General features: G+C 45.3%; 1 protein-coding gene across 1 annotated transcript; it reads right to left on the reverse strand.

Annotated features, from left to right (window-relative positions):
- Positions 1 to 1,136: 1,136 nt before the first annotated feature.
- acvr1ba (activin A receptor type 1Ba) lies at positions 1,137 to 14,320 on the reverse strand. The gene is made up of 9 exons (XM_079173184.1): positions 14,163 to 14,320; positions 6,107 to 6,337; positions 5,746 to 5,997; positions 5,406 to 5,636; positions 5,127 to 5,294; positions 4,316 to 4,472; positions 3,854 to 3,978; positions 3,635 to 3,765; positions 1,137 to 3,503 (listed from the first exon to the last, which is right to left on the reverse strand). The coding sequence occupies exons 1-9, from the start codon at positions 14,224 to 14,226 to the stop codon at positions 3,378 to 3,380; spliced, it is 1,485 nt and encodes a 494-aa protein (XP_079029310.1). The 5' UTR covers positions 14,227 to 14,320; the 3' UTR covers positions 1,137 to 3,377.
- Positions 14,321 to 16,599: the final 2,279 nt, after the last annotated feature.

Here is a 16,599-nt window from a genome sequence, read left to right on the forward strand (position 1 = left end):
TTTGTTTATGTCCAGTTTGAATGAAGTGCTTATGAAGGCAATTAAGCCTGTAAATGTGTAAGGTAAAGGTAATAAACTAGAATTCAGGAGGTTACTGTTAATACTGTTTTTTTCTATTTAGGTGTAAGAATGTTGCCTTTAATGAAACTTTGTAAGTTATTCATGTATCAGACTTAAAAAGCAACACTAAAAACACAGAGTAGCTTATGCTAACCGCTACCCTACTGACTATTATTGTTAGGTAGGAGTGCTGTAAACAGGGACTGTTATTACAACAAAATATATATGAATGCAGTTTTATTCATTCTTAAGGTTTAGCGCTAGTAGCAGTTTAAACGATAATGGTGCAGAGATGATGAATTATTGGAGGTCAACCCCAGAAGTTAGCATCGCATTGGTTCCATTGAGGATTTTAGATTTTTGCTAAACACAAGTTGATACTCACCCTTTTTGTAATGTATACACAACGTGGCTGTGGAGCAGACTAGTCGTGGTGAAGTTTTGTAGTCTCCTTTAGCCTAACTAATCACAATTAATCCTCCAGAAAATTGTTATTACAATTATTACCAAACTTTATGTCAGACACCTCACGTCTGTCTGACTACATAAATACCCCTTTACATCAAATATAACCTTCCCTTAAACCCCAGAAAGCCTGTTATGAGACTATGAAGAAATATGCAAATCATTATCAAATCTTGCCTCTTTCAAGGCACTTAAAAGCTTCCTAATTCTCATCGGGATACTTACGACACAATCTTTTTTAAGCTCACAGAAATTATTTCAGACATTAACCAAAAACACATTCAATAAATGTCATTTCAGGACATATTAGGACTCATTCATGCAGCACTCTATACATCACCTGCCTCTAGATCAGCAAATTACAATATTACATTCCAACAGGCGGGTTTCAACCAGTAGAGGGCAGTCGCTGTGCATATTCATAACGCATATGTAGAACTGAAATGCTTTGCACTTTTTTTCAGCTAAGCGGATGCTCTTTGACGCTGCCCGGTGCGTTTTTGGAGTTAGAGAGCTTGTAGCGATGTTTGCTGGAGCAGAACGAGACAATGAAAACACTGCATTACCATCCTGAATGAGCACCACAGTCCCACATAAGAAAAAGAGGAATTTATTGTATATCATCTATATACACTTTTAAACTAAGTCTGAAAAGATTTGCACAAAATGATTTTTTGAAAGATTGACGTATTACATATGAACAGGATGTCTGATGGTCATATACCCATGGCAACAAACCAAACATGGACAGGAGTGTTTTGACAATTTTGGTTCAACTGACAGCAGTCGCCCTATTCTCTCTCCCAGCTCTCCTTCACCGGTCTGCCTGCTCAACTTCCACCCATGTTAACAGTAGCAGCAACACTTCTGGGGTACAAGCCAACGACCCGAAGAAAAAGGAAGAAGAAAACAACAACAGGTAGGAAGAGACAAGTCTTACGTTCGTCTACCTCAGTGCAGAGGACCCAGTGTTTGAGACAGCATGCAAAATGGGATTCTAACAGGACACAGGGATTCTGGATGAAGCGATGACATAACATGAACTAAAACCCATGTGGACATAACAGTGCAGAGCCCAACTGTGATGACTGTCAGTGTAATACTTTCATAGATTTGTCTGCAGACGGACGACAAAGTAGAATGAAAACATGCAGTTTCACTTTATAGCACGTCAGTCTTTGAGGTTAAAACGTCTCAACTCCTCTTCACATCTAACCGTATGTTCCCTGTAGGTGAGCCGTCAGCAGCCGTCTTTACTTCTGAATAAATAGCCGTTGGCTTCATCAGAATTCAAGGTTACACGAGGCATCTAAATATTCCAGTGTTCAATGAGAAAGAGATGTCACCCCGGAGGACACGACGTAGAAACAGATCTGCATTACTGAACTCTGAGAAGAACTCAACAATTATACAAAAATAATAACAGGTTGCAGCAAAATGATCTGGGATCAGTAGTACCACCAAATTGCCACGAGAGGAGCAAAGTTAAAAACAGATTCCAGCAGATGACAGTCTGTTTCCCGGCACAGTTAGAAACCATGCAGACAAAGCAAAACACACCTCTGAAAGTACCGTTAAAGCAAAAATCACCGTTCAGATGTCAAAAAATGCATGTTTTATATACAAATCATATGTACCCATCATCAGTAGTGTCTAATGTCAAAAGGAAAACACCCATTATGATGTCTTTACACAAAACACAAAAATATATTTAAAAAGAAACAGTATTTTCCGTTGCAATTTCATATGCCTCTTATTTGCTCAGTGATGATGTCATCGCCTGTCACGAACGGGGGTCATGGCGACATCCATATTTGCGCACTTCTTCTTCTTCTGAGTAAAATGAACGCAACAACCCGTTAACCTAACGTCTGACAGACGGTGAAGACTTGGACTGAACTACAACATTAATTTTCATATCATATTAGACTCCGTCTTGTCACATCTCATCTCACAGTGTTCATCAATATGAAGTAAAAACTATCGACAAATAAATAGAAGTCAAACCATCCCGAACGTTATCCCCCCCCCCTCACATTTGAAACTAACAGCAGGACTCTGGACCACACGGGCTGTGTGTGATACCTGCAGGTGTAACACACGATGAGGAAGCTACAGTCGAGTGCAACTCATCTCTGTCTGAAGGATATTCAAGTGAGCGGTTAAAAAAAAATGTGGGTGTTCATGCTTAAACATCCCATTACTGGATTTGTCTAATGAGCTACAGCCTACACCAGAGGACATCTCAGTGTCTTAGAAACATGCTAGTAGTCCAGACACCTTTTACACACGACTAGAAACAGTGCTTCAGCCTCTTTTCCCCTCACACACACACTCACCCACACAGACACACACACACACACACACTCACACACTCACAGCAACATAATGTAATGCTGCATGGCCAGTGTTATTATTCTTCAACATAAAACATTCTCGACTCTTCTGGACAAGGTTAGTCCGTGATGGGACATGTTTCAGAGAGGTAAAAGAGATCAAACTAGATAATCCCGTCACTGTACAATAGTCCTAATTCCTGCCATGGGAAATGAAAATAAAAAAAGTTGATTGCGATGATATTAACAGCGGTAAGTGTAGTGGCCCATGGAGAAAGGGGGAGGTCGAAGGGAACAGGGAGGAGACACGAAGAACGAGGGGGTTGGGGGGCGGGAGTAAAGTCAAAAGGGGGGAGGGTGACTCAGTAGTTTTGGCTAAAAAGGTGAGGTAGGCCTCGTCACAACTTGGAGTGTGGCTTTAAAACTGGCAGGGTTTTCATTTGCAGTCTGTCTTTAGTGTTTGTTTCCTATGGGAGTGTGGTCCGGTTGTGCGTCTCCAGCACACCGCGTCGCCGCTCACATCTTGACGTCCTCCTCCACGCTGAGCTGAGACAGCGTCTTTTTGATGCGCAGGGCCGTCAGTCTGGCCGCTCCGTTGGCGTACCAGCACTCCCTCATGATCTTACCCATCACACGCAGCGACTGCAGGGAAGGGAACACAGGTTAGATTTACAGAAACACCTACTATCAAAGCTGACTGATAACAATAATTACAATTTCTATACAGCCACTGAATGTAAATAGGTGTGAAGTGTTCATTGAGTGAGATATACCTCGTAGCTCTGCCACCAGTTGGGCACGTTCGGCCTGAGTTTCTGGTCACACACCACCTTCCTCATCTCCTCTATGGAGGGGTCAGAGGGTACGAGGTCGTAGTAGGGCAGCTGGTACTCCTCGTGGATACCTGCAGTACACAGTGTGGAAGCATTCTCAGTCGCTGGTTTCATGCTCCCGTTCATTTATATAAATAACATCAGCTGCTGTTTGTTTACCTCCTGCATTGCAGCGACGCGCAATCTCCCAGTACACAAGGCCCAGCGCGTAAATGTCGGCACACTTGAAGGAATCAAAGTGTTTCATGTTGATGGTTTCGTCCAGGACTTCTGGAGCCATATACCTGAAGGTGGACAATCAAATATTTAGACAATCTCACTACTTTCAGACTTTTGCACCCCGCTTGTGGCACACAGCCCCAAGCTCATTGGGTTTTGCTTCAAGATGGAAAAATGGCTAAAAAAATATTTGTACGGTTAAATCATTTCCTAAGAAAGGGACTCATTTCAGCTTTACAGCAGCAGGACGGTGTTGAAAGTCGGACTTATTCTACAGTGATGCATTCATTGTTATGAAGAAACATGTTCAACAGTGCGGCTCATTAATGTGATCTTCTCGTGGGGTTTGTAGACTGGTTATGCAGACCTCCACTCGTGTGTGTTTGAGTGAATGACATTTACCTCTTAGTGCCTACGCGTTGGTTCGGCGCTATATCGATTGTGTCTGTGATGGACTCGTGGCGGACTGCCAGGCCGAGGTCAGCTATGGCACACATGCCGTTCTTCTTCACCAGGATATTTTTAGACTTGAGGTCTCGGTGAGCAATGCCAGGCTTACCTGCGGGAGAACAGGCAACACATCATTAGCATCAAGAGCTCAGCAGAAATAGCACTTACTTAACTCTCAAGTCCCCGATGATGAAGATTATTATTATCTCGGCCAGCAGGATCATGCGATCAGGCATGTGTGTGCCTGCATGCGCGAGTGAGTGAGTGTGCATCTCTATGTCTGACCAGGGCTAATCTTTCATTTTGTTGTAGCAAACGACATATTTTGGATGCTCAGTTATGGCTGACAGCTCAAGGACCTCTTGTGTTTGCCGTTAGTCACGCTTTCTCAAAACACCTTTTATTGCCTGCGTACCACTCGGCTCTGCAGTTCACTCTTATTGCTTTGTACGGTGTGTTTGGCTAACAGAACTACCAGTACCCACACTACTGTAGCTGCAGACAGCTTGGTTTTTGGCTTGATTGCATGACGTGTTTTATACGACGACTTTGAGCCGATTGCCTGCATTCACCACTGCTTGTTTTTGAGTGTTTGACGACGCGTTACAACACATTGGTGTCTAGATGGGGGCGTAGCCTATTGTGGGTTGTGTTCATTTAAATCAATACAGCAGTGGTCGTTGCAGACACACCTGGCAGAGATCTTTCTAGTTAGTTTATTCATTTATTGCATGCTGTGCTTAAACGTGACAGCTGATCTCACCCTGAGTGCCGAGGATCTCCATGTGTAGGTGTGCCAGGCCGCTGGCAGCGGACAGTGCCAGTTTGATCATGCCCTCGATGGTGACAGAGTAGCGGTTAAGATAGTCGAACAGAGATCCGTGCTCATGATGGTCTGACACGAGCCACAGCTGAGTCCATGTACCATTGTCTGAAAGAGAGCAACAAAAAACAGTCAGACATCATGCAATTAACATGTAGATTCAATTTAACTACGATAATGGACCATTACTGTCGACACACAGTCCACACACATCCTCACCTTTATTGTCTGCTGCAATGAATCCGAGGATGTTTTCGTGGCGCAGCATGATTGTCTGGTAGATCTCAGCCTCTCTGAACCAGGAGCGCTCCTCTCTGGATGAGAAGATCTTCACCGCCACATCTCCTCCTCTCCACTTCCCTCTCCACACCTCACCAAAACGACCCTTTCCTATTATCTCCTGCAGCACAATGGTCCGAGCCACTGTCCGCTGCACAAACAGGGGCAAACCTGCAGGGGGCAGTGGAGAGACAAACAAAAACATGAGCCAACATTCCGCGTAGACTTGTTTTTCCCCCATTACATTATTATATCACGTCAGGGGGCCGCTTGCACTGACCTGAGCCTGATCCGGAGGTGGACATGTCGTAGATGAGGTCCTGCAGGGTCTTGTCCTTAGCCAAGTACAGATGGTCACAGGACGGGTCCTCTACCTCCAGCCTCTGCCTGTGGCTGTAGGCCCTCTGGTGGTATTGGAACAGGAACACGCCGACCATCAGCAGCACACAGAGGAGGAACACCGGCCCTGCGATGACCGCCACCAGCTCCACCGGCCCCCAGGAGGTCCCTGGGCCTGAGTCCTTTGTTGGGACTGAGAAAACAAAACGAAAAGAGACGGAGAAGCAGAGGTGGTTACTTTAAATTGAAACCGGGCCACTGTTGAACTGAAAGAGCTCTGATGTTTGCTGACTGTGCCTCACCAGGGACTTCAATACTGTTGCAATAATCTACATAGCAGCAATGTGTGTTGAGCAGGCCTTCAGCGCTCAGACAGTAGAAAGGTTGTCCGGGGGGGACCAGGTTGTCCCGGTTGATACAGATGCGTACGTGTTGCTCCTTCCCCTGGATGTAGTATGTGGAGGCCATGCAGGCGCCATCTGTTTCACACTCGTAGGCAGTCTTCTCACAGTTTGTGCAGTTACAACGTAAAGCTGCGGGGGGAAAAGGACAGAGAGAGTTAAGTAAATATCAATTCCTCAGATGGAGCCATGGAGGTTAAAGAAAACATGTCACTTCCCCAGTATGTCCAGCAGGGGGCAAGCTAACCGCACAGTTTCACCACAGGATGAGGAGATTGAAGTGTCCCGTTCAGTTGTGGGCATTTTGTGACATGCAGACACAGAGTTTGGAATTTAGCCGCAGCAGCCAGACGGCCCCGGCGGCCCTGAAATCAGATCCTTCACTGCAGATGAACCCAAACACGCAGGGTGGAGACAGACCTGCCCAGTGGGACAGACGAAGTGAAACCCAACAAGGGAAGAGGGCTACTGGCAAATCCCCAATGCAGCATTCTGCTCCATTCCTCTCCCACCGACACAGAGCTGCCGCTGTCGACGCTAATGAGACAGGAGCTTTATTGAACACAGCACACTCCTGCGCAGGTACCTTATTAAAGCGGACACAATGGAACTCCTGCCGCCGCCATAATAAAAACTACGGTGGCCCATCTTCACAAGCAAGAAGAGGTCAGTGCCAGAAAGTCCTTCCAGATTTGCCACATCTGAACCTGAACCAGAGTCGGTTGGGCAATCCGAGAGCGAGAAACTGCAAACTGATTAGATTTGGAGAGAAATGTGATTTTGAGTCACACATGCTTCTCATTTAGAGTAAGGTCAGCTCAAAAGGCTACTTCCAAGGTTTTCTACAGCCAAACAGAGTGCCAAGCAGGACCCGGCAAGGCTAGAGGAGACTAGTTTTCACATGGTGAAACTCAACTGAACCTCTGTCACTGTCCGACTGACAACAGGGGCGATTGTGAGGCGTCACAGACCAAGAGAGCCGATTCTTGGTCAGAAAACTAGAACACTGAAGACAAAACACTGGACTTGGCAAAGACGAGACCATCGTAACAACAACAACAACAACAACACAGGAGGCGACACAAAGCAGAGAGGAATTTAAATCCTTTCCCCCTCAAAAGGAAGAAGAGGCTCAGCAGCAGTTGGACCGCCGACAATATCTGGACCAGAAAAAAAGAAAAGATTTTAAAAGTGGCAAGCATCCACTAATCCTCCGTCTTTGACCAGATGAGCGCACTCATCTCCCCCGTTTGCACCAACTTGGGTGTTTGTCAAAAAGGTGTCAGCAACTTTGAGGACATTCATTCAAATGAGTAATAAACTGATTGCGCCATCAGCGTGTAACACTCAAGTGGCCAAAACCACAAACCCCGGTGTCATCGGAATGGCTTTCACCGAGCTGAATTCTGGGAAGTTGCATTGTGTGTGGGAACATATTTTGCATGTAGCGTATGCTGATGCGTCCATGCTTGTCCACAGAGTGGTAACTGGAAATGTAGAGAACGTGTTACAGTAACATTTCTCATCTGTTTAGTGTTTGCGTGTGTGTGTGTGTGTTGCTCTCCAGGAGGCGAGCGGGAAAGTGGCAGGAACTCTTGGAGTGTGTCATAATTCACCTCAGTTCGCATGCAGATGGAATTTCCTGCAGATTACGCAGAGGTGAAGCAGGCTGGGCCCGATAAAGAGAGGAAAACAAGCCAATCGGCAGCATTGGTGGAGCAAATGGTTTAGCCAAATATAACGGCTGACGGGAGCAACAGCTGCAGGTCAGAAAGCTGGAAGAGATGCTCTACATCAATCACCAAAGCCAGACATCTTGAATCCCTTCTTCCATTAAGCCGCACACTTCTTCTAGGCTCGATGTTTACTACTTCTCAGTGAAATCAATCAATCAGCGAGTGAGACCAGACAGGAGCCATTTGGATCAATACATCCTCAAAGTACGAGTAAGAAAACGTACATTTCTGAGGCAAACTCATATTCAGCAACATTAACAACAGCGATCTGATAACACCATGATCTACAATGAGCATCCATCACGGAGACGGTGTGTGGTAAGACAGATGGTACACAGACGTACAGACAAGAGGCCCAGCAAGGAAACCAAACATGGCTGAAAACACACACACAGTCCCTCCCCGAGTGTGCCATGGATGGTTTGTGGTCTACCAAGAGTTTGGATTGTGGTAAAGTCTTCCTTTTCGTTAAAGGCTACCTTGTGGAATTGCCATGTGTAGTCTGCTCCCACACAAACAAGAGTCAACGCTACGGGCTGCCAATATGAAGACAGATTGTCATTTCATATATATTGACAGAGATGGAAACCATTTATAGATCAAAATAACCAGATTCAGCTACTCAAATGCCAAACAAATGATGGTCATTCATCATGTTGAAGTAAAAAAAACAACAATGTTGCCACTAAACAGTCCTGCTTATTGAATTGCAGCGTTCCCCTGCAACATTTCCCATTACAACCAATAAAAGCAGAAATATTAAAGGGAAACTTCTCTAGACAAATCTCTGCGACCCGTCAGAAGAGATTATATCACCTAGGCCTGACAAACTTTCACAAAAGACGACATAATATGAAACTAAGTAAAAAGTAAATTAAAAATGAATGTCAAGCAAGACGGTGCACAAGTACACAACTAACTCAAAAAACGTCTAAGAAAGAAATCCTCGCCCACTGGCATTTACTGAAATGCCATGTTTGCACAGCGCTGTGCAATCTCGCTGAATTGGGAGCAGACGTGTTACATAGCTCGACTTGAAGGAGCAACATCAAGCCTAGATACACACGGATCCGAGTGAACCCGGCGCAAATGCGGTTTTGGAGTGAACTCTGCTCTTGTATCCACGTAATTGGTGGTCTTTACACTGGTTCTTTGTGTGGAGATTAAGACGACATGAGGAGGGATTGGACTGGCCCTGCACGAACAAAGAGCGGCGTGGAGTGGGGGAGCGCACTTCTGCGTGGAGCAGTGTGGGGGGATGGGCGGCGCACGGGGGGGGGGAACCGACCAGGGCTAACAGTAACAACTCCAACGTTTGGGAGGGGAGGCTGCTCCGGGCCAGACAGGAAGGGGGCCGGTCCCAAGTTGGTCGGGACAATACGGAGGGGAGGGCAGGGGAGGGGGGGGGGGGGCAACGAGCGGGACTTACAGGGGTCTGCCCAAGTGACCAGCTGCGACCGTCATTAAAACCCAGTCTAGACTTTGACTTGCGGGAGGGGGGTAAACAACAGGAAAAGGGAACAGTGGAGGAAAAAGAGGGGAGCGCGCGGTGCAGAGAGCGACTCCTCTGAGTCGTGTGTGAAGTTCCTATCATTCCGTTCATGTTGGGACAGGAAGCGGCAGACACGGTGAGGACGGGATTAATAAAACATTGTTGCCACAACCCGCATCGCCTTAACTTGGACCCAGCTAAAAACCACAGCGTAGTCCCACTCCAAACACCTTCACACATTAACCTTAATGACCGGGCTCTGTGAGCTTGCCAGTGTGTACGTGTTGCTCACAACTACTCATGCGCAGCAGCACAGTCAAAACAGGAGGTGAGCTTCTCTGGTACGGTAAGATGAGCGAGTCTGTGGAAAATACGCGTGCTCGCCACAGGGCTGGAGGGTTACACAAACACAGTGGGTTTCTGGGAGCTGAGCGACACAGACAGACAGTCGTGTGTGTGTGTGTGTGTGTGTGTGTGTGTGTGTGTGTGTGTGTACGGGGAGCAGGGCACCATTACCAAAATGCACTGGCTGAAATTAAATCCATATAGATACCAGACTAAGAGCTGATCAAGACGAGCAGACGCCACCAGACAGTGTGAGTGCAAACACACACACACACACAGACACACACCACAACTGTGTCCTAATCAATGTTAGGGGAAGGAGGAAAGTCATTACCTTTGTCTGCATCTCAGGGTCAGATTACTGATCTGATTCTCAAGTGAAGTCTCTGGGGCTGCATCTACCGTCTCTACCAACCAGCAGCCTGCAGGCTACAGCCCATCCTGTCTGTGTCTGCTGCCCTGGATTAGTTCAAAGGCACACAAATGTGAGCACGGGCTCACTTTGGATTTCTCGCTGCTCAGATTCCCAAACTGGTGTATGTTGCCTCCACTAGAATACCCCAGTATGGTGCAGTGCTTTGAGCCAATGCATCTGCCGTGTGACCCGAGTATCGGCAGACTCAGCAATTACGCCCGTTTTCTGTCTTTCTATAACTGCTCAAATGCAAATTGTTCTTTTAGGCAAGTCATTGTATATTTGATTGTGTTTAGATAACAATAACAGTTGAGAACTTTGGCTTCCACGTTAACTGAAAAAAAGGGTTTATATATATATATATTTTTCTCATCATAAATTGGGGCCTATCGGGGAAGAAGTATAATTTAGTGTGAGTGCTGGAGCTCTGTTTTGTAGCTCACAATATGGGTTATCCTAAACTGGAGCTGGGTATTGTCTGAAATGTGTTTTTCTCTCTCTCTCTTTTTAATAATGCAGTGAAACCCCATTTTCTGACATTAAAGAATGAGACCAGAATACCATTTTAAAACAAAAACGTTATATTGTAGATGACAATGGCATGTATGGAAAAAAAACCCCCAAAAGATGCTTCTGTACTGTTGTTTTGCATACAATACATAATCGGATAATGTTCCGACACCAAAACAACTTCTTCTGGGTATCCTCATCCAATAAGTCCGGCATTACCGCTGTGATGATGTAGGAAATACACAGGGGCCGCCACAAAGACTGATTCATATTGAAATCATCTGCTCTTAATAAAATTTAATTCACCGTTTAAAAAAGGAGCAACTGCCAAGTGAACCACTTCTTCCGTTTTAAGTCCACGTCAACATGGGAGGCCTGAGAAACGTGAAAGATAGTGGTTTGAATTGTACTTCTAGCTCTAGATTATACACACTTGCTCTATATTTCCCCCCCAAACTAAAGATGTCTTACTAACTGCCCTCCCCGAGATCACACCAATCAGAAGGCTGCGCACCTTCAAGCACAACATTACGAGGCAGAGCAGGTCTCATCTACATTCCAACGAGTGACAAAAAAACAAATCAAACACCTCTACAAAGAGCCGTATAATGGAGGACGGGTGTCGGGTTCAGCCCTATAGACATGAACTCACAGATACCGGGTCTGTCTGGGTACACTGGGACATTCAAGGTATGGCACAAAGAGCAGACGTCATTATTCCACTGACATAAAAAAAAAAAAAAGCACGGATAAGTGCACGACCGAAGGTGAAATTGCCGGCTCTGCTGTGGTAGTAGTCTCTTGTGGTCCATCATCAGTAATGGCGGCGCTGGGTCAGTCGGGGGCCACGCTGTCTGCTGTAGCAATTAGGGCCCCGTGCCTCCGGGCCATCGGAGGTCATTACCGACACGGTGATTATGGAGGGAAACTAGACCACCACAGACCTGACCCTGACCGACCTCAGTGCAGCACTAGAGAAACTGTTGGTAAACACAGATTTTTAAAAAGGGGAGGAGGAGTCTGGGCGAGGATGTAACCCTGACATCTTATACAGAGGACGTGTAACTCAATTTAACAATACTTTAGCTGCAGGGACCCGGCAGCCCAAACATCTGTCTGTCTAGAACACGCCTCGACAACTGCTACACATTTGGGAACAAAACAACTTTCTCCATCCTAAGCCTGGAAACATTACCAACACCCCTCCCCCCCCCAAACTCCTCTATTTACAGACACACACACACCTTTCAAGCACCTAATGAGTTTCAACCGTTCTCTGTACATTCCCTTGGCTCTGATCTGATGGGCAGGTGTACACATGTTCCAATCTGACTAGCTCATACTTCCTGAACTCATTCACATCCAATTTGACGTTAAACGGCACATGTAGCAGAGTTTAGCTCGGCACAGGTTCGAAGTAGAGACTTCTTCTTCCCCCCTCTTTGATTTTACACAAGGGCACTTCAGGGAACGACAAGTCTCTGGCATAGTCTTGATAAGGGCTACTAACAGCGAGTGCAGAGTTCACGAGATAGCAGGAGCTCATCCAACTAAAAGGCCTTCCTTTCACACAGCCGATGCTAAAGCTTGATTCAGCACCGTATGGTGGCAGTGAGTGAGTGAAAGCAGAAGTGGGCGCACAGATAAAGTACAGATCAATTCTGATAAAGTGCCTTTTTATATGACAGGAGAAAGCGAGGGACGCGCCCTACTTCTCGGCCGTGTGGTATCACAGTGACCATATCACATTGCCATCGTGTTCGATGCACCCAGGCGGACTGCGTCACACAGGCATGTAATTCCCATAACACTAGTGACTCGTAATCCGTATGAAAGTCAACAACACGTGACGGATCCATCAACGCTGTGAGTAAAGCGTATTCTCACAGGAACGTACTACATTCGCCACAGCAGGCCTGGAGTCTGCTTCAGCGCAGCTACATTCAGGTTTGTCTGGTTTCAGTCCCTGCGCGGTGTAATCCATTATATGGTGTGAAACCATGGCTCCAGACAGACTTGTGGGCCCCTTACACGGCAGACCCCGCCAGCTGGACAATCCCACCGTCAACCCCCCTGTGTGCTCAGGCCACACACACACCCCCACCCCCCCACTCTCACACATCACTGCTGGTATTGGAGTAACCCAGTCAAACACTGACCATTCAGGTGTGATCATTTTACTAGCTGCTGCACCCTGATCTAAACTAAGCGGGGGAGGAATACTCATGATTGGAACGATGACTAAACCGTTTAACGCACAACATGCACTTGTTCTTTTTATTTGTATTACTTAGTGTATCTGCTGAGTGGCAAGTTGCAACACGGTAAAGGACAAATGGCAAAAACAAATGGGAGGTTTGCATAAGCCGAGACGAGCTTGTGTCTCAAATGAAAATGATGAAATTATTTTGGTGCAAATGTGTGGTGTTTGGAGTAAAGTTAAAGATGATTAAACAAGCTGCAAAAAGGCAAGCGCGGGGTTTTTTTTGTAGTACAACACAGGCCCGGTGTGGAGCTTGGTGTCAGCTGCCCCGGCAGACGGGGAGGATTCAGACTGAAGCAGCCCCATAACTGGCGCCTCAAAAGACCCCACTTGCCACATTTCCATCACAATGAACCCAGACTTCAACTCTGACTTGTGTCTGGGACGGCTGAATGCACGGCTGTTGTCACCCTACGCCAGCATTCACTGTCTGCTGGAGGCCACTAAGCAGCCTTTTCACGCCTTACAAATGGACACCAATGTAAGAGCTGCCAGTGTTTACTCTCTTAAAAAAAAAAAAAAAAAAAGCACACATTTCATGCACAGCCGAGGTTAGGCCTTCGTTCAGAGACTCCTTTCTGCTCCATCCAGGGCACACAACATGTGTGAGGAGACTGCAAGTGACCACATGGCTTCACCGGGCTGCTATCACCACAGAGTGCTGTACCAGAGCAGTGATAAGCAGCCCAACAAGAGATTGTTTTGTAAATATGTTAGCATAACAGCAACAGATCACTTAAACCATCAACAGGAGACTGTGGGTTATTAGTCGCCACCTGGTGTGCCTTTACGCCATAATACATGATTTTATTTCAGATTCGTAGCTCTCAAACGAACCACAATTAACAACATTCAACTTTAAAGAGTACATTCTCCAGTAAGCTAGCCAACGTTAGCTGGCGCCTCGAAACAAACAGCACCACCATGTTGTTGTTGTGGTGGTGGTTGTAGCTCCCGTGCTCAATAAGGACTTAGTCACACGGCGAGTTTTTGCCAAACACAAACAAACAAACAAACACGGCATGACTTCTGGTTCGGGACTAACGGGAGCCGTGGCTCCGAGGTCGACGCTAGCTCGACACGGTTAGCCCAAATCCCCGACACAGAGCGCCATGACGAGGAGCGACAACAGGCGATGCCCAGTCCAGGAAAACACATCGAGACAAAAGCCGGAGAGGCGCTCACGTGAAACTTACCATCACCGAGAGCCGCCAGCCCGACCAGGGCCAGAAGCGTTAGAGACATTTCTTTTACAGCCATTTCTTCAACATGCCCATGTCTCCGCGATGAAATGCGTCCGTAAGTGTTTCGTTATCAAACACGACCCGACCTGCAACACGACCACAGTCCGACCGCACACACCACACAGCCAAATACGAGCCAGCCAGCCAGCCAGCCGGGCTCGTGACGCGTTTAAAGGGGTGTGTGCGCGTGTTTAAAGGGGAGGGCTGCTGCTGCGTGTATACCCTTCTGCCACTGAGGTCACGGCTGTGTGTGGTAAATAAAACATGTTATCACATTATCAAAAGACTGAGTGAATAATACCATCACAATATGAGGATCTTTTGAGTTAATACAGCTCTACATCACCACTTACATGTCTGTGGTCTTATTTTATTATGTTAATATGTGTAAATATGCATGTCAGATTGTAGATTTATTGCAAATGCTGTTACATATTCCTGGATATGCATTTTAGATATGCTATTATAATATTTATATGTAGTTTTATGGGTGAACTGTGTTTTCCACGATTTCATGGATGAATGTATGGACCATTAACCTTGCTTGAGGTCACATGACATTGTGCATTAGGTGAATCTTGTTGAAACATAACATATATTTAGGGAATAAACTGGGTCTAACTGAAGATGTTGAACCACGAAATGAGCAGAATTGTTTGTTTTTGAAATATTTAAGATTTTTCTTTCCCTTTTTAAAAGTGATTTATAAATTAGTTTGAAAGTAAACTCCTCAGATTGAGTTGGGCAAAATGTTGCATTCTTCCTTGAAAATGGGCTTCACTCAAAGATAGTGTTGCAAAAGATTATATTTTTTGATGAATTCAGTTTTTATTAATAGCAGGCTTTTCATTTAGTGTTAATTCTTAGGATTGTGCAGGTTACTGCACATTAGTCTACTTGAAGCAAAAATGTATTGAGGGAACAAATTGGCTCTAGCTTGCTACCTTCCATTGTTTTATGAATGAAAATGTGAAATTTGAAATGAGTTTCTAAAGACGGTGAAAGCAGTGAAAATAATCTGATTCCATCTTTGTTAGTTGTTCTTCAAAATATGTACTCAGGGAATTAATAATTTCAATACAGTCAGTATATAATTTATTCAACAGTAAATTATGAATCTCAGTTTAGTTTTTGTTATCATACAATGGTGTTTATGCCTTAAAGATTATGCCAAACTAAACATGTTGCGTAAATTCATTTTTTCCTCCCAATCTGTTCATTGGACAACATTTAACTTGGCTATGCTGGTTTTATGTATTCTGATTGAGGTTATTACTCAAGACAGGACTTTGGGTGACTGATCCATTTGAAACTAATTTACTCAAAGCACCATCTGGATCTAACTGGCCAACTTGGCCACTTGGCATTATTGTTGAAAAAGTAAAATAATGAAATTACTCTTCTCATGACATAAAAATATGGTCTTAAAAAAGACTAACACAAAAAGCCAGAAGTAGTTAACACATCGGATGACTGATAACATCTTGTGTGCACATGGTCAGTCACTCAACTAATGATTCATTTAAACTACTCCCCCATTCATAGTAGATATTTTAAGCCACGCACGACATAGTCATCTAACGGCAAATAAAAGAGGAAATCAATGTAACTGTGGCTACGACAAGGCAGCATGCAGGAGAGAGCTGATGGGCCTTATATGCACAGCAAGTGACTGTGGGACTTCCTGTATTTTTCCTGGCAGCACCAGTTTTAGGTTTGTCAGACCATGACACGTGTGTCTATCCATCCATATTTAATGACAAATCAATTATCAAACAAATCCTTTATTGCTATTATAGCTTTGGAGCACTGCAGCTGTCTAATCTATACTTCAATCAGCTGTCTCCTGATCAAAAGCTGGATGGCTGGATTTGGTTTGCATAAAAAAAAAGAAGAGCCTGCCACATTTCATTCCTTACTCTTCCAGTTTATCTCAGGTCACATATCAGCTGCTAAAAAAAGATTTTTGCAAAAGTTACAGCCGCTTGCAGTTTGTAGTGAGAGAGTGTAAAATAATCCTGGACGTAAAGATCGCGAAAGTTCCTCTTGTCCAGTTTAGAGACCCGACCTGTCTACGCCCCCATTAACCCACTGCTTGAGAATCTTAAGAAGAGGGGAATCAGGCTGGAACCGGGTACATTTGGGACTTTATCTGTGCCTGATTTTATCACCTGTCCTCTTGCTAGCACATTCCTCAAGCCTAATTGTGTCTGCTGCATAGTGTCCTCTGTGACTTTATATCCGTCCACCATCAGCCCCGTCCAATTTATCTCAGCATTTATTCAGTGTACGTTGTCTGCCGAAACAAATCCCTCTGTCTCTTTCCGAGCCAGTTGGAGTGATCCCACTGTGAAAAAGAATACACAGAAGTGAGATGGGCTCCTCCACT

The sequence above is a fragment of the Pholis gunnellus genome, assembly GCF_910591455.1.
Source record: "Pholis gunnellus genome assembly, chromosome: 2".
NCBI classification, from domain to species: Eukaryota; Metazoa; Chordata; class Actinopteri; order Perciformes; family Pholidae; genus Pholis; species Pholis gunnellus.

Coding starts and splice junctions, on each gene's coding strand:
- acvr1ba (XM_079173184.1), bottom strand. CDS start 14,226: ATGGCTGTAAAAGAAATGTCTCTAACGCTTCTGGCCCTGGTCGGGCTG. Junction 6,338..14,162: donor GCTGGCGGCTCTCGGTGATG/GTAAGTTTCACG, acceptor TTCCCCCCGCAG/CTTTACGTTGTAACTGCACA. Junction 5,295..5,405: donor CATTGCAGCAGACAATAAAG/GTGAGGATGTGT, acceptor GCTCTCTTTCAG/ACAATGGTACATGGACTCAG.